General features: G+C 39.1%; 1 protein-coding gene and 1 long non-coding RNA gene across 3 annotated transcripts in view; one reads left to right on the top strand and one right to left on the bottom strand.

Moving 5' to 3' along the window:
• Positions 1-7,697, top strand: part of NAA15 (N-alpha-acetyltransferase 15, NatA auxiliary subunit) — an 82,687-nt gene extending 74,990 nt beyond the window's left edge. The window contains exons 18-20 of one of the 2 annotated variants that reach the window (XM_047799054.1): positions 1,340-1,486; positions 2,516-2,613; positions 4,924-7,697. In XM_047799054.1, the coding sequence (XP_047655010.1) occupies positions 1,340-1,486; positions 2,516-2,613; positions 4,924-5,124 (446 nt within the window). In that variant the 3' untranslated portion in view covers positions 5,125-7,697. The remainder of the gene's footprint in view (positions 1-1,339; positions 1,487-2,515; positions 2,614-4,923) is intronic. The other variant, XM_047799055.1, reaches the window with a different exon arrangement.
• An 89-nt stretch (positions 7,698-7,786) lies between these two features.
• Positions 7,787-18,341, bottom strand: part of LOC125137928 (uncharacterized) — a 38,271-nt gene continuing 27,716 nt past the window's right edge. Inside the window, exons 3-4 of the long non-coding RNA XR_007137539.1 lie at positions 8,181-8,298; positions 7,787-8,079 (exon numbers count right to left, since the gene is read on the bottom strand). This is a non-coding gene — a long non-coding RNA (uncharacterized LOC125137928). The remainder of the gene's footprint in view (positions 8,080-8,180; positions 8,299-18,341) is intronic.

Raw genomic sequence — 18,341 nt, 5'->3', positions numbered from 1 at the left:
GCATGCAGCAATCAATTATGTAGTTACTAATTACGTGTAGAATATTTCACTTGGATGTTTACTGTTCAGGAATTTTTTAGAGTAGTGATCCATTAGTGAGGCAGTAAAAACAGTTTAGTGGGTCATTACTAGCATTGGCAACCTGAAACAGAAATAGAATAAAGTAGAAAATACCAGCATGTGTTGTGTTGTGCATAGTAAGGGTCAGTATTCTGGGAAATTCTTGGTTCATGTAATAAGTTATATATATATATATAGGCTACATGTTCATCAGTGTACAGACACTTGGTTAAGAGTTTGAAAGTCACCATAATTCCTAACCATAAGCAAAATTTGTTTTCAGTCTTCAGCAAATATATTATTATATAGTTAGCTCTTTTATACATAGCTTTCCCTTACTGTAATCTTTGTAGTTTAGATATCACTTCAATTTTATAGATCAAGAAATAGCTTCAGGAGTTCCCCCTGGTGCAGTGGATTAAGGATCTGGCATTGACTGCAGTGGCTCGGATTCAGTCTCTGGCCTGGAAACTTCCATATGCTGTGGGTGCTGCCAAAAAAAAGGAAATAGGTTCAGAGAGGTTATGATTTGTCCAAGCCTAAATTCATACTCAGGTCTGTCTGGCTCAAAGCTCCAGACTATCTTTCCATACCAAAATAATAATGGAATGAAGCTTAACTCGGATTCAAACTAGAGAGGTTGGAGGTCAGTTTTTCCATCTCCAAATGCCAGAGCCTGGGAATATGATGACTATAATTTTTCATTACAGACTACTTTGGTGGTCCTTTGGAGTTTATTATATAGTGATAGCTCAATTCACATAGCCACTAAAAATAAAAGTCAATGAATCTTTTTTTAATTAGAGAAATTTTTAATGGCTTACTTGAGTATAGAAGATGGGGAGAGGGTGTGGAAAATTCTTCTGACTTCAGCACTACTTATTTGCTGTGACAATATTTACCAGGTAGGTTACATGAAGCCCTTGCCTTACAGACTCCCTTTAAAGTTGATGGGGCCACTGCTAGGGGATTAGAAGGCTGTGGAACTGTGTATTTCATTATCTATATTTTCAATACACAATTTTTTTGGGGGGGGGGAATGAATCATCTGTCAATGAAATGTCTTTGAGAGCCTCTGGAAGATCATTAGATTATTCTGGTAACATTCTTGAAATTTGTATAGGTTAGCTCTTTACGTGTTGAATTATCAATCAGTAGATTTATCTAGTCTTTGTCTATAATTGCTTTGCTTCATTGGCCTCATCAGGTAGCTGATTCTTTAACTTTTACAGACTTTATCAGTATCTGACTGCTAATAGTTTGTTTTTAATTTGTTCAGCAGTGTGTGAAAGTAAAGATTTACCTGATACAGTTAGGACAGTATTAAAACAAGAAATGAATCGTCTTTTTGGAGCAACGAATCCAAAGAATTTTAACGAAACTTTTCTGAAAAGGAATTCTGATTCATTGCCACATAGATTATCAGGTAATCTTTTTCTTTTGTCCTTAGCTTCTAAAACAACCTCAGTTTTTATTATATAATCTCATGAAAACAGTAGCTTAAATATGCCTCCTATAAATTTTTACATTTCTTAGATAAAATTATTACTATGAATCAAGGCTAGTAGTTTCTCCTGGTTCCAGATAGGCATTGCAAGGAAGCAAGTATAACTGAATTTAGCTGTCTATTACATGCAATGAGAAAGAACTTTCTATTTTCCTTCTCTTATCAACATGCTCTTATATTTCACTATCATCTTTGATTTCTTATGCTTATATAAGAGAATCAAACTTGACAGTTCTGAAACACCTGAAACCTCACAGGCAAGGATCATATGGCAAGGGTCTGCTAGTGAGCCAAAGTCTGGACATGATGGGACCCCATGGGTAGTGCTTTAGTAGTGTGCTTTTTAAAATACCTGGCTAAGAAGCCCAGCAGCTTTGTATATATGCCTTTATGGAAATTCTGAATTCAGTTTTTTGGCTCATACCATCAAGGTTGGGTATCTCCCCCACCTGTAACCCCCAAGACAAAGATACATGCATGCACACATGGTGAAATATTACCCTCAACCCCAAATTATGTTCATTTTAGAAAGAAGAAAACTCTCTATGGTCCCACCACACAAAGACAAATATTAGAATGTTTGTATTTCCTCAGAGTCTCTTCTACCTTAATCATTCTCCTAGTTTGTACAGTCAGGGTTATTAATATTTTTTAATAACAGTGTCTCAGGAGTTCCCTAGTAGCTCAGTGGGTCAAATATGCACCATTGTCACTGCCGTGGTGTGGATTTGATCTCTGGCCCAGGAACTTCTGCATGTCATGAGTGCTGCCAACAAAACTCACAGAAAAACAACAAATACACACAACCACCAACAAAAAACAGCTATTCCATTTTTCTAATAAAGTGCCACACTTTGTGCACATACACCTTGAATTTTATATTGCATAGATAGAAGATACTGGTTTTATCTTGAAATAAAACAAATTTCCTTTTTTCTTCTCTTTTAGCTGCCAAAATGGTATATTATTTAGATTCTTCTAGTCAGAAGCGAGCTGTAGAGTTGGCAACAACACTTGATGAATCCCTCACTAACAGAAACCTCCAGGTAAATAAAGAGTTTTTCATAATCTCTCTGTAAGAATACCTGATTTCTTTTTTCACCAAATGACTTATTTTTTATTATTTTTTTGTTTTTGTCTTTTTAGGGCCGCATCCAAGGCATACGGAGGTTCCCAGGCTAGGGGTCTAATAGGAGCTGTAACCACCGGCTCACACCACAGCAATGCTGGATCCAAGCTGTCCCTGCAACCTACACCATAGCTCACGGCAACACTGGATCCTCAACCCACTGATCGAGGCCAGGGATCAAACCTGCAACCTCATGGTTCTTAGTTTGATTTGTTTCCGCTGTGCCATGATGGGAACTTCTGATTTTTTTTTTTTTATGTGTACTATTTTCCAAACCATTATGAATTCTTACCTAGCTTATCTTAAGTTTATTTATGATTGAACATGTGTGCACACATGTACAGCAGGCTACTTGGCATTCAGTAACTAGTTTCACATCTAGTTTAATAATTAGAATAATTATTTAGAATAATATTTTTTCCTTTTAGGGCTGCACCCGCAGCATCTAGACGTTCCCAAGCTAGGGGTCAAATTGGAGCTGCAGCTGCTCGTCTACGCCAGAGCCACAGAAACATGGGATCTGAGCCGCATCTGCAACCTACACCATAGGTCACAGCAATGCTATATCCCCAACCCACAGGGATCGAACCTTCATCCTCATAGATACTAATCTGATTCATTTCCACTGTCCCACAATGGGAACTCCTAGAATAATTTTTTTTTTTTTAAGAAATATGCTTTAGTAAAATTATACACTCTCCATAGTTGTTTGGATTTTTGTCCATACCTACATTTTTGAGCAAGCATTGGTTTCGGTGACAATTCTAACATAGTTAAGGTGTATTTCCAGAGGTTAAATGGAAATTCTTATTTTATAGCTTGTAATATAATGTGATTTAGTAAACAATAATAGGTAACATTAGTAAAAGATAATATGGGTGTATTGCAAAATACAATCTAGACTAAAAATAAAGGATAATTGGCCAGATTTAAAAAACACTTGCTGGGAGTTCCCATTGTGGCTCAGCGAATTAAGAACCTAGTATCCATGAAGATGAGATGCAAGTTCAATCTTTGGCCTTGCTTAGTGCATTAAAGGATCTGGCATTGCTGCAAGCTGTGGCATAGGTTGAAGATGCAGCTTGGATCTGGTGTTGCTATGGCTGTGGCGTAGGCTGGTGGTTATGAATCAGATTCAACCCCTAGCGTAGGAACCTCAGTATGCCTCAGATACAGCCCTAACAAGACAAAAAGCAAAAAACCCAAAAAAAAACACACTTGCTGAAAGACAGTGTAATGATATATTCCTTTAATAGGAAACGAAGTGTCTTTAAGAAAGAAAATTTTGCTTCTTAGATGCTGATCATGCATCGTTTATACTAGAACCTTTCTAGATTGGTAAAGTTTGTGGAGTATTATTTGTGGACACTGTAGTATTTTCCAGGTGAAAAGATGAAGAATGAAAACATGAGAAGTGCAAAGTCAAATATGAATCATTTAAAGATAAAATCAGACCTACTTAAGTTGAGAGGATTAGTGGTTTTCATGAGCAAATGTTTCTTGCATGTATATATTTCCTTTGTGTTTGAGACCTCTTTCTTGCTTAGTCATTGAACCTACCTTAAGGTTCTCTTTCATTTGGATACAAGGTTCAGAAATAATGTTTGAGGGAGTTCTGTCGTGGTGCAGTGGTTAACAAATCCGACTAGGAACCATGAGGTTGCGGATTCCATCCCTGGCCTTGCTCAGTAGTTAAGGATCTGGCGTCGCCATGAGCTGTGGTGTAGGTCACAGACCTGGCTCGGATCCTGTGTTGCTGTGGCTGTGGTGTAGGCTGGCAGCTGCAGCTCCAATTCGACCCCCAGCCTGGGAACCTCCATATGCCACAGGAGCGGCTCTAGGAAAGGCAAAAAGACACACACACACAAAAAAAGCTTACGTTAGTAATTGACAGCGGTATACAAATTTATATACATGGCCAAATAAGGCTGAGGCAGGGTTGCCAGCAGGCACTTGCCAAGAGTGTGTCTTTAGACATAGTGCCCTACAGACCCTGCTTGCCTTATCTTAGTCCTGGCCCTGTTTACACGGCCATCTATTTGTATAAACCCTGCAGTTCTTAAGAAACAGACTCTAATGGAATGTGTAGTGGGAGTAAATGCTTTTATATATCTCAGTCATGTACATTTGTTTATTTTGGAAGTCTGTTGCTAATTGTCTAATTCACAGTAAAAATCTTTTTTTTTTTTTTGACAAGTTATAACATGACCTTTTTTTCTTTCTTTAGACATGTATGGAGGTATTAGAAGCCTTGTGTGATGGTAGCCTGGGAGACTGTAAAGAAGCTGCTGAGGTTTATAGAGCAAATTGTCATAAGCTTTTCCCTTATGCTTTGGCTTTCATGCCTCCTGGATATGAAGAGGATATGAAGATCACAGTTAATGGAGATAGTTCTGCAGAAACTGAAGAACTGGCCAATGAAATTTGAACATCATTAAACAAGCAAATGGAATGACTTTGGACCATATCTAGTGTATAATATTTTTGTCACGCACCTGCTGCATTGCTCTAACTTACACAGAATGAGAAGAGTAAATGTTCTTGCCTTCAAATAGTGTTTTACGTTTTTTATCCTGCTGAAAAAGTATATATAAAATATCTAACATATTACAGGATATAGGTTCAGTTTCTTAAAAAATTAAAAGCTGCTAAAATTGAGGGGTTAAAAAAAGATACCTTATCCTATTCCTACCTACCCACCAATGTTTTTAAACTAATTTATATAAAATCTGGAGGCTGTTACAGCTAACAAAGCAGGTGTGTGGCAGAAATATTACTTTAAATTTGTCTTGTGAGATTTTACTATATCTCAGACAGCTAAATGCTGTTTTAGCACTGGATTCTTTCACTGAGCACAAAGTTGTTGGGGCTTTAGCATCTGACTGATTTTGTTACGGGGTTGATTCTGACCATAGGAAGTATGCAATGTGAATCACTATTTACAGAGAAACCTACAACAGATGCTTGATGTTGTAGATGCTGGGACATAGATACCAAGCAGAATTACAAGAAACCTAGAGGGTGTTCAATACGCTTGTTGTGTTTCCAAAATTCACTGTACATGATCAGTTTGGTGTTCTTGTACCACAGTTTTTAACTGAAGGAACCAGTTGGAACAATCTCAATTATTTTAACTAAAACTTGAAGAACTAAAATAACAATGCGAACCTTTCGGCATTGTTTTGGCCAAACTTGTTAAAACTGTAATGCAAGAACCAAATGCACTGTGATGTGGCACCAACTAATTAGCATGAATTTTTTTCACCCAAGAGTGAAAAAAGAAAATCTACCATGGCTTGAAGTTAAAGAGCAGAACTCCTGACTACCATTCTATGACTGATCAAGAGACTAATAGTTAAAAACCTCAGCAGGCCTTGTTCATGATATGCAGAAAAAAAAAGTGCTGCAGTTTAGATACCTCTGGAATTTTTCCACAGTGTCACAGGTTTGTAATACTTGAAGCCCTACATTTCTAAGAATATATTTCTTGCTCAGTTGTTTCAGGCAAGCCCAAGACTTTGTAATTTTTAAAGGGCCCAAGATTTTTTTTTTTCAATAACAGACCAGCTTCTTTTTCCTGCAGTTACAGATGTAATTTCCTTTTTGTTGTCAAACATAAGGTACCAAATATGATGCAATAAATTGTTTTGAAAAACAGTTGTGTGAATATTTCAACTAATACGTGTTGGGCTTCTTTGAAAATACACAGGTGGAAACAGAGGTGGAAGCCAGAGGCAAGGTAACGTGCTGTAAAGCCAGTGCAGATGGGAGCTTTTCAGAACGGGCTTAGTGCTGGTGTCAGGGAAATTCCATAATGCAAGCGTAGCACTGTTCCTGCATTAAGATTTCACTGAAGGCTAGGATGGCAGCAGGTACTATGAATATAATTCATAATTTGAAAGGAAAACTGAGAACTGCTACTCTGATTGGGAAAATGGGCCTTAAAATGTTAAACCTATACACTGAGAACTAGCCAAAGGCTCAGTCTTCTCATTGCCTCTGCAAGATCTCAGCAAATAAGGAGATTAAGTAAAATTAATCGATTGTATATATAATTGACCTTTTTGTGGTACTTGTAGTTTATAGAAAGTATATTCTAGAGGGAATTTTCAGGAGACTTGATCCTTTTACTGACTGAACAGATGTGCTAAACTCAACCTTTCATAGTACATGACCTGCACTCCACATCTCAGTCTAACAATGTAGTGATGTAAAGAAAAGTACAAATTGAATTCCAGTGCTTTGTTATGTTTTATTAACTGGCCCTGTCTCAGGAACATCTTAACAGATGGCAAAAAAAAAAAAACAAAAACAAAACAAAACCACAAAACACTTTTTTCTCCTGTGAGTGGCAACTGAAGTTCTTATTGTTAGTAAAGAACACTAGTGCTACCTCTGCCACGAATGAGGTATTTGGAGGAGGCACCAGCCATATGATAGGGGGTGTATGTGTGAATTATGTTTTAAGCTCTACTGTATATTGAAATAAAATTCATATATTTGTCTTGACTGTTCAAATGATGTAGATTGTCTTAGAATGAATATTCCTAAGTACTAAGAACTCTTGATGCAGATGCCACCCATGAGGAGCTAAATTCCTAACGTGTATATTGTACTCCAACCCAATTTTACTGGAACTATTAAATAAATATTTTATTTTCTTTCAGGTTTACTTGATAGTGGATACATTGTCTGGTATCAGAGGACATTGACAAGGGTTCATTTTATGTCCAGACATCACCCCTCAATATTGTACTGTACTATCTTGCTCAAGTAGTATCAACTGGATCATCTCACATTTGCCTCATTCACTTTATTCCAAATGATACTGTGGGGGAAAACAGGGTTAGAAAAAACAAGTGGGAAAAAAATGCAGTGATGTTGTAATCTAAACAAGTGCCTTATGTTTATTGCTAAGAACTGGTGTTATCAACCCTTTGAGAAGAAAGGGTCCCTTGACTTGTATTAACATAGGAAAGTAAAGTTTTTTTTTTTTCTTTATATTTACTACTCTTGTCATTTCTCATTTAAAAACTAAAATCTGACTAGGTTAGTTGCCTCAGCTTTAATCAGACAATTGAGTCATAACATTTTCAACATTTTTCTGTATCTATTTATTATGCACAAGAATAAAGCGTGAACTATAATAGCATGACTAAAAGTAGTCCCAATATTAGTGAATAGCTTTTCTGTGGGTTTTATCAAGCCCTCGTTTTTCATAACGTTGTTTGCACTCTGATCTATTGTTGTAAGAGCGGTGAAGTGAAAGCTGTGATTGTAAGAGGCCGGAAAAGTGTGGTCTAGCTTACGGTAGGTTGTGACAAGTTCAGGGAAGTCTCTTCTGCATTATTTCTAGGAATATTTCAGTTGTCATGTATAGCATCTGTTTGAAAAAAAGTTACAAGTGAAGTGTTGGGTTTTCTTACAAGATACATACCAGCCTTAAATTTTGAAATTAACTCTTAAGAGAATTTAAAGACTGACCTTTCAGATGGGAGTAGTCTTCCTGTTCTAGTTTGTGCTCCACCTCTTTTAAGTTACAGGCAAGGTTTCTTGATACCATTCTGCTGTCATCTAAACTTTGCTAAATCCACTGCCAAACCTAAATTAAAAACAGACCCATGAAATGGCTATGCTGCCCCTCAGAGGGCTAAAATCTTACATTTGTTCCAATTTTGATGGTTGGAAATCTCAAAACTTGTAGCAATAAAACATTTTTGGAAAAGGTTATTCTTCCTTGAATTGTACTTTTCACCTTTCAGTATGCATTTTACAAGAAGGATGCTGGTAGTGTGCAGGAGGTTCTGGAAAAAGAATGCTCTCATATCATCGTTTTTTCATATCATTGTTTTATCATTGTTGATAAAACAAACGATGTTACATACTCCAGGTTACACAGCCTATTTAATACCACTACCTCCATCAGGACATACCCCCCGGTGACACAAAAACTGGCCGCAGGAAAGGGAAGCAGTGTCTTGTAGGAGAGAAGGTCTAAAAGATTCTAGCCTCTTGGGTTATCCAGGTGTCTTTGTTGATGCCATCTTGGGGTTGTAGCCAGAAGAAAGAAAAGTTGGTACTACTTAAATTAGACTTTACTAACTTGTCAACTCTAGATAAACTTGTTGGAGTTGTAATCCTCAGTGCTCTTTGTAGGATTGTGTGCCAAAACCAGAATACAGACTTTGTTTCAGGACTGCTTGGCAATCTAACAAAACAACAATATAGTTCTTAGATTTAAAAAAAATATCAGGCTTTCGTGTCTATTTTAAGGCTCTGTATTGTTTTATACAAGTGGTACAATTTTAAAAAATTGATAGTGATGAAAGAATGATGGGAAGTTTACTATGATAAAAGATTTCTGCTGTTGCTAAGTCTTCAACTTGGCCTCAATAAGTACACTTTGTTTTTCCTTTTTTGGCTGTGGCAAGTGGAAGTTTCCATGCCAGGGATCTAACCTGCACCACAGTAGTAACAACACCGATGCCTAACCCATTGAGCCAGGTGGGGGGATTGTCCTGGCACTGCAAGACCCTGCTCAAGGGTAACTCCCACTTCTTTCTTTTGCTGCCACTCCCCATGGCGTGTGGAAGTTCCAGAGCCAGGGGATTCAACCCTTGCAAGAGGAGTGACCAGAGCCACTGCAGTGACAATGCCAGATCCTTAACTCACTCTGCCACAGGAGAACTCCCTAAGTACACATTTTTTAGAAACAAACAGAAGTAAAGAGATTTTTGGAATATATTCTGGATCCCAGGGCTTGCTTTCAGATAATGATTACATTTGCCTTCTCTTATCTAGTTACCTGTGCACTAACAAGCTAGAAGCCGGTCTCCATTCCTCTCTGGCTGTCTTTCTCATCTACCGTATTTCCCTAAGTGAGCTGCCGCTTGTTTACTTTCATCTGCAAATTTATCAAGTCTTTTGTCTAGTGCTTGATTCCTTAGCACAACTGGTCGAGATAGTTTTCTAAAGTGTTCTAATAAAAAAAAAAAAAGTGTTCTAAAGCTCTGGTCTTTCTTAACAGTGAATAAGTTAGCTACCACCTCTCATCTTTCTTTTAAGTACTGTTTGCCTTCAAATTAGTCTTAATTGCTGGTTGGTAATTTTAAAAGTGCAACGAAGGCCATTTAAAGAAGTAAATATACCTGTCTCCCAGGTCCATCCCTTTTCTCTAAGGCCTAAACTATGAAATACTAAATTCTAATTCTTCCCTTTGTTAACTTAGTGAAAAATTTTACTATGCTAGGATTTATCCTGTGGTGCACTGAGTTAAGGATCTGGCATTACCGAAGATGTGGCTCCAATGTGATGCCCGCCCCAGGGAACTACATACCATGGGTGTAGACAAAAAAAATTTACTTTGCTAAATTAGTAACAGTAATATAAGTATTCAGCTAGCATTGTTGTACTGTTAACATTTAGCCAGATGTTCCTTGAAAGGGACCTAAGACTAAGCCAACTGCTTCACTTGTAGTTTTTTTATATCTTAAAATTTTATTTCAAGAGCCTAGTTGTTATTTCAACCATTCCACTTCACATAGGATTTTTTTGTTTTTTTGTTTTTTTTGGCTGCACATATATGGAATTTCCCAGGCCAGGGATTCAATCTGAGCCACAGCAGCAGCGATGCCAAATCCTTAACCCACTGCATCAGGCTAGGGATTGCACCAGAGCCTCGGCAGCGACCCTAGCCATTGCGGACAACAGCAGATCTTTAACCTGCTGTACCACAGCAGGAACTCACATAGCATTTTTTCACTGACCTGCTAGGATGCTTTTATTTTAGAGAAATAACTAATTACAATATGAAGTTAAATGATTAATGCTTTGGTTCAGACTCACATAAATCTGTTTCTAATGTGCTATATGAAATCTTAAAGATTTACACTGGGTACATTTTGGTATAAAGGTATGACTAGAACAGTACAGATTTTCAGATCCTTGTCAAATTCTCTATGAATATAAATACTGCCCTGCAGATTGTAGGAAATAGTAATAATGTACTGTTGGCTTTCAGGTCACTTGCAAAGGCTTATAGATTTTTTTGATCCCTATCTATTGATTTTAGAGTACTCCCAATTATCTTTCCCTTGTCCCTCTCTGTTGATCTTACAAATTTCCTCAAAATACCACAGATCCACTATATTTTATTTATGATGAATGAACTTGTCATATCTAATCTTTGTTTTTTTCCCTATAGTTTGTCAGAGGAACAGTCATGGCCTTGTAGGAAGCAGACGACTGGAGGACTGCCCTCCACTTTCTCAGTTGCCTGCTCATTCTGGCATTAGTTTGAATCTCATCTTCCATGGCTTTAGCAACCAACCACCCAGGTAACAGTTACTGGAAAGACTGTCACTCAGTAGCTGTTTTGTCTTTTCACCTTTCAAGCAGTATAAAGAGTTAAGAGACAAACCTCTCATCCGTAAGGCTCTGTTTTCTTCAGCCTAGTATCACCACTGTCCATTCTTACAAGTAAGGAGACACTAGGTGGGGATCTGCAGTAGTTGTTTCTGGACACTTGACCATGTATAGCCAATGTCCATCACAGCTGAAACCATGGTCCACAAATGATCTTCTCTGCTTAGGACTAAAGTTCAATCTTTTTAAGTCATAAACGTAATCCCTGTTGTATATTAGAATCCCAGGGGGATTATTTAAGGAACACAAACTTCAGTGCCCAGGGCCACCTGCAGAGTTCTGATTTAAATTATCTGGAGTCAGGCCTGGACATTGGTCTTCTTTTTCTTTTTTCTTTTCCTTCCTCCTCTCCCTGCTTTCTTCCTCCCTCCTTTCTTCCTTTTTTTTCTTCTTAGGTAGATGTCATGGTAACTTGGCTCCTTTAAAGCAGTAATTGCCATAGACAGATGGTTGAGTTTTTGAGTAGATGAGTACCAAAGCAAAGTACAGTCAGCAGGTTTTTAAATCAAGACAGGTGGTAGGTATTACTCTCTGAAAACTCATACACTCCTAATATACATACCTAATATCCAGCCAAATACATAATTTTTCTCCCTAAAGAACTGCATTTTCTACAAGTGAGACCTCAGATGTGAAAGGAATCCTAATTCTAGAAGAGACAGAATTCAAAATAAAATGTTGGCTTGTTTGTATGGAACCTGGAAAGGTGATTTACCTGCTACAGAATCACATATCAAATTAAAACCTGGTTTATGAGATCTGTTGAAATAACATTTTGGATACATCTCCGAAATCTATCCAATCTAGTATTTTTCTTTAATAAAACAGGAATTATTTTATACACCAACCCTCAAGTCTATCTATTTTGTTCTTGACTGGTTAAAGATTTTAATAAATGAGTCTGGTTCATACTGTTCATTGCCATTCTTAAGTTTATAGACAGGGATGATTTTCTTTCATTTTTGCAAACTAAAAGTCAAAACTGCTTTAATCTCTTTACATGGAAGGCTTACCTTATGCTTTAGTTACTTTCTCTGATCCTTCTAACTAATTGCCAAATTTCTGGCACAAACACTTTGTGGCTTGATATAGCAATAATAGTATGATGTAGTAAAACAAACTTTTAGATCAGACAGAACTAAGTTTAAACCCTGATTCAGGTACCTTAGCAAGATACTAAGGATTTATAGTTCATATAGTTGTTGGAAGGCTTAAGTAACATTCTGTATGTAAAGCGATCATCAGAAAGCCTGACACATAGTAAGCATTCATTATAAATATTAGTATTTGCAAAAGGATGTTCTTTTCTGTTTACTTGCCAATATTCTACTTGATTATCTTTGTCTGTCTCCTATAGTACACTAGACCAGTATGCTCAAGAAATAGTTAATAATCTTTTTGTAGATAGTAACAGCTCAAATTGTGATTTTTTCCCCCTAATGTTTTACTTTACATGTTAGCACTTTACACTATTTTGCCTTTCACAAAGTGGAGAAAATCAACTGCAATACCACCATCCTCCATCATTTTGACATTGATGAAAACTTTTACCAGTGTTAGTGAACTTAGATTTCTTGATGCTACTGTTTAAAAATCCTTTAGAAGGAGTTCCCGTTGTGGTTCAGCAGGTTGAGAACCCAACTAGTATCCATGAGGATGTTGGATCTATCCCTGGCCTCACTCAGTGGGTTAAGGCTCTGGTGCTGCCACAAGCTTCGGTGTAGGTCGTAGATGCCTCTTGGATCCCAAGTAGCTGTGGCACAGGCTGGCCCCTAGCTCAGGAACTTCTATATGCCACAGGTGTGGCCCTAAAAGGAAAAATAAAATTCTTCAGAAGATACAAAGTAAGGCCAGTCCCAGTGTCCTTCCTTCCATTCATACAGTAGTTATTGAATGCCTACCATCTCCAGGAACTTCATGTTGGGGATAATTGACAGTCCTCTTTTTCTTTTTTTCTTTTGAGGGGGGCACACTTATGGCATAGGGAAGTTCCCAGGCCAGAGAATGAACCCACAACACAGCAGTGACAATGCTGGATCACTAACTGCTAAGCCACCAGGGAACTCCACATAGTCCTTGCTCTCACAGTTTTCACAGGCTAGTGAAGAAGACAGGCAAATCCAGAAATGATTGCACCACCAGCCCGGACACCACAGACTGAGATGCTCAGGCAGGGGCTGGGCACTGAGACTCAGGCTCCAGAGGTCAGTTCCAGGGAGAGGACTATGATTGGCTGTGTGGAGACAGCCTGAGGGGCTAATGAGCAGTGTGCCACAGGCTGGGGAGCGAAACGCCATGGCAGAGGAAACCCAGGAGGAGGTCTGGGCCTATAGGAGAAGCAAGGAGCCGTTGTTGGGGAGGGTGAGAGGACGAGGTGCAGACCGCCATTGGAACCTCCCTGCACATGCATGGGCTCTCAGAGGGCAGGACGCCTCTGGTGCCAGCTACAGGTGGCAAGAGGCCACTTGCTTGGGCTATGGGAGACCAGGCGCTTGTTGTGTGGGCTACAGGTGGCTGGGCACCTCTTGTGTGGGTTAAGGGAACCAGGAGGGCTCAGTGTGACATGGTGCCTCTTGCGTGATCTACAGGTGGCAGGGACAAACCACAGCAGTCATCTCAGACACCAGAGGGAGGAGTGGCATGCCACCACTAGGGGTCTGTGAATAGGCTCCACCTGCGGCCCCCGTCACCTCAGAGGTCAGCAAAAAAAGAGGGCACTGCAACCGAGCACCACCCGTTGCTGCTCTCACTCCCCTGGAAACACACCTGCCCTGCTGCTGCCACTGCCATATACTCCAGGCAGTGCCCACACAATCACTGCCCCTTCCTAGGACCCTACAACTAGGACCTGCCACCTTCCTGCAGTTCCTTGCTGCTATCAAGAACTCAGCAACAAGGCACTGACTACTAGTGCTACCCACTGCCTCCTTCTCCCTGGAAACACACTCACCACTCTGGGGATAACAGCCTGCTCACACTGAAGAAAGAGACAGCAAATATCCAAACTCACATCAAAAACAAATAGTAACCCCCCACAAAATATAAAGGGGCGCTCTTGCATAGAAATAGCCCTCCAAGACTATAGTTTGGCTTCCCTAAACTCACAGAAAAAGAAAAACATAAGCAAGATGAAGAAGCTCAGGAACCATTCCCAGTTAAAAGAACAGGAGAATTCACCTGAAACAGCAAAAAATCAAACAGACCTCTGCAGTCTGACACTGAATTCAAAAGGGAGATAGTGAAAATTAAGGAATTAAGGCTGAATATCAAGGAATTAAGAGTGGATATAAACAGTAATGCAGATTATTTTTTTTTCTTTTTTTTTATTTTTGCCTTTTCTTGAGCTGCTCCCATGGCATATGGAGGTTCCCAGGCTAGGAGTCGAATCAGAGCTGTAGCTGCCAGCCTACACCAGAGCCACAGCAACACGGGATCAGAGCCGCATCTGCGACCTACACCACAGCTCATGGCAACGCCGGATCCTTAACCCACTGAGCAAGGCCAGGGATCAAACCCACAACCTCATGGTTCCCAGTCAGATCCGTCAACCACTGTGCCATGACAGGAACTCCAAGGCAGATTACTTTAGAAAGGAACTAGACTAGAAAATATAAGGAGGAACCAAGAAAAAGTATAAAATTCATTTGCAGAGATGCAAATTGAGCTAAAGGCACTAAAGAGCAGAATGAATAATGCAGAGCAACAAATTAGTGACTCAGGAAGACAGAATAATGGAAATCACCTAATCAGGAACACAGACAGAAAACCAAATGAAAAAACACAAAAGCCATATGATATCTATAGGATAATATAAAGTGGGCCAATCTACACATAAAAGGAAATCCAGAAGAAGAAAAGGAAAAGGAGACAGAAAATACATTTGAAGAAACTAGGTCTGAGAACTTTCCAAATCTAAATGAAACAGATATCTAGATGCAGGAAGCACAGAGGAACCCAAATAGGCCCACGCCAAAACATATTATAATAAAAATGGCAAAAGCTAAATATATAAAGAGGGAAACAAAATGATAATTATAAGAGAACACCCATAAGGCTTTCAGCTGATTTCTCTACAGAAACACTACAGGCCAGAACAGAGTGGCAAGATATATTCAAAGTTCTAAAAGGAAAAAATTTGCAGCCTAGAATACCCAGCAAGAATATCATTTAAAATTGAAAGGGAAATAAAGAATTTCTCCAACAAACAAAAGCTAAGAGTACAACAATACTAAATCCATTCTAGAAGAAATACTGAAAGGGCTTCTCTAAATAAAAAAAGAAGAAATAGGATGGAGGAAATTACAATTGGAAAGTAGTCACTTAAATAAGCCAGCATACAGATCTAAAAGGGGGGAAAAAAGCCTACTGTAAAACTGATGATAAACGCAAGGAAGAGCAAAAGGACAAAAATGAAGATGTTAAAAAAGGACTTCATAGAATGTGGGGAAGGAAAGTAAGAAAATATAGATGCCTTTTTTTTTTTTTTTTTAATAATGTGTTTTAGCCTATATGACTATCAAGCCAAAGTAAGCAGATACAGGAAGGGGTTAACATCCTTAAAAAACAGGGCAACCACAAATCAAAACCAAACATTACATTCACAAAAACTAAAAAGTACACAAGCATAAAATAAACGGAAATCATCCAACCAAAAAAAGAAAGGAACAAAGGAGAAACATGGAATCAACTGGAAAATAAGGTTTAAAATGGCAATAAATACATATTTATCAATAATTACCTTAAATGTCAATGGGCTGAATGCTCCAATCAAAAGAAATAGAGTGGCAGATTGGATAAAAATGCAAAAGCCTACAATTTGCTGTGTACAAGAGACTCATCACCTTAGGGCAAAGGACACACATAGATTGAAAGTGAGGGGATGGGAAAAGATATTTCATGCCAATGGACCAGCAGGAGAGCAGGAGTTGTAACACTCATATCAGACAAAACAGACTTTAAAATGCAGGTCATAAAGAAAGACAAAGAAGGACACTATTTAATGGTAAAAGGATCCATTCAAGAAGAGGATATTATAATCGTCAAAATATATGCCCTTAATATAGGAGCACACAGATACATAAAACAAATACTAACAGAAAGAAAAGGAGAAACTGATGGGAATACAATAATAGTAGGAGACTTTGAGACAGGATTAAGATGGCAGAATAGAAGGACTGGAGCTCAACTTCTCTCATAAAAACAACAAAATTACAACCAAATGCTGAGCAACCTTCAACCAGATGGACTAGAAACTTTCAAAAAGATATCCTACTCCAGAAGACAAAGAGGAGGCCACATCAAGAGGTAGGAGGGGTTATGAAGTGATATAAACAAACCCATACCTGCTGGCTGGGAAGCTTCACTGACTGGAAAGTAACTATCAGAGAGACTCATCTACAGGAGTGAGAGTTCTGAGCCCCACGTCAAATCCCCATGCATGGGGATCTGGTATTGGGAGAAAGAGACCCTGGAGCATCTGGCATTGAAGGCCAGTGGGGCTTGTGTGCAGGAACTCCACGGGACTGGGGGACACAGAGACCCCATTCTTGAAAGGCACACACAGATTTCACATGCACTGGGTCCCAGAGCAAAGCAAAGATTCCATAGGACTCTGGATCAGACCTGACTGCAGTTCTTGGAGTCTGGGAAAACAGGGTGTGACTGTGGCTTGTTGTGGGGGAAGGACATTGGAAGCAAAGCTCTTGGGAATATTCATCAGTGTGCCTTTCTCTAGACGTGGACATTTTGGGAAAAATCTGGCCCCACCCATCAGTGCTGAGAAGCCCCAGGACAAACAATAATCCAGGTGGGACCACAGCCCCACCATCAGTAAACAGACTGCCTAAAGACCCTCCAGGGACACAGCCACCTCTAATCTCAACCAGAGACAAAGCCCCACCCACCAGAGGGATAGGAATGAGCTCCACCTACCACTGGGCAGGCACCAGTCAGGCATCAGAAAGCCTACAGCAAGCTCCCGTACCAACTTCAGCCACAAGGGGGGTCAGACACCAGAAGTAAGAGAGGCTATGACTCTATTATCTGTAAAAAGGAGACCACAACAAAAACCTATAAAAATGAAAAGACAGAGTATGATAACTCAGATGAGGGAGAAAGAAAAAAACCCAGAAAATCAGCTAAGTGATCAGGAGATTCTCAGCCTCCAGGAAAAAGACATCAGACTGTTGATGCTGAAGATGATGCAAGACACTGGAAATAAACTGGAGGCAAAGATGGATAATTTACAGGAAACACTGACCAAAGAGATACTAGATATAAAACTTAAGTAAGAAGAGATGCAAAATACAGTAACTGAAATAAAAAATTCACTAGAAGCAGCCAACAGCAGAATACAGGAGGCAGAAAAACGAATAAGTGACATGGAGGACAGATTAGTGGAAATCACAGATGCAGAACAGAAAAGAGAAAAAAGACTGAAAACAAATGAAGAGAGTCTCAGAGAACTCTGGGACAATGTTAAACACACCAACATCCGTATTATAGGGTGGCCAGAAGGAGAAGAGAGAGAGAAAGGGACAGAAAAAATATTTGAAGAGGTAATAGCCAAAAACTTCCCTACCATGGGGAAGTACCACTCACTCAAATCCAGGAAGCGCTACGAATGAACCCAAGGAGGAATACCATGAGACATGTATTAATCAAACTGACCAAAATTAAACACAAAATGAAAATACTGAAAGCAGCTAGGGAAAAGAAACAACATACAAGGGAACCCCGATAAGGTTATTAGCAGATTTTTCAGCAGAAACTCTGCAGGCCAGAAGGGAGTGCCATGATATATTTAACATGATGAAAGGAAAAAACCTCCAACCAAGATTACTTTACCCAGCAAGGCTCTCATTCAGATTTGAAGGAGAAATCAAAAGCTTTACAGATAAGCAAAAGCTGAGAGAATTCAGCAACACTAAACCAGCTTTATAACAAATACTAAAGGAACTTCTCTAGGCAGAAAAGACAGCAACCAGAAACAAAAATACCACAAATGGCAAGGCTCACCAGGAAAGGTACATATACAGTAAAGATATGAAATCATCCATGCACACTTATACCACCAAAATCAGAAATCATGAAAAGAGGTGGGCACAAATGCAGGACACTGGAGATGAAGTTGCAATTAAGAGAACAACAACTGGAGTTCCCGTCGTGGCGCAGTGGTTAACGAATCCGACTAGGAACCATGAGGTTTCGGGTTCGGTCCCT

The sequence above is a fragment of the Phacochoerus africanus genome, chromosome 10, assembly GCF_016906955.1.
Source record: "Phacochoerus africanus isolate WHEZ1 chromosome 10, ROS_Pafr_v1, whole genome shotgun sequence".
Classification (NCBI taxonomy): Eukaryota; Metazoa; Chordata; class Mammalia; order Artiodactyla; family Suidae; genus Phacochoerus; species Phacochoerus africanus.
Note: the sequence above shows the minus strand (reverse complement) of the source record. Positions and strands in the feature narration are given on the sequence as shown.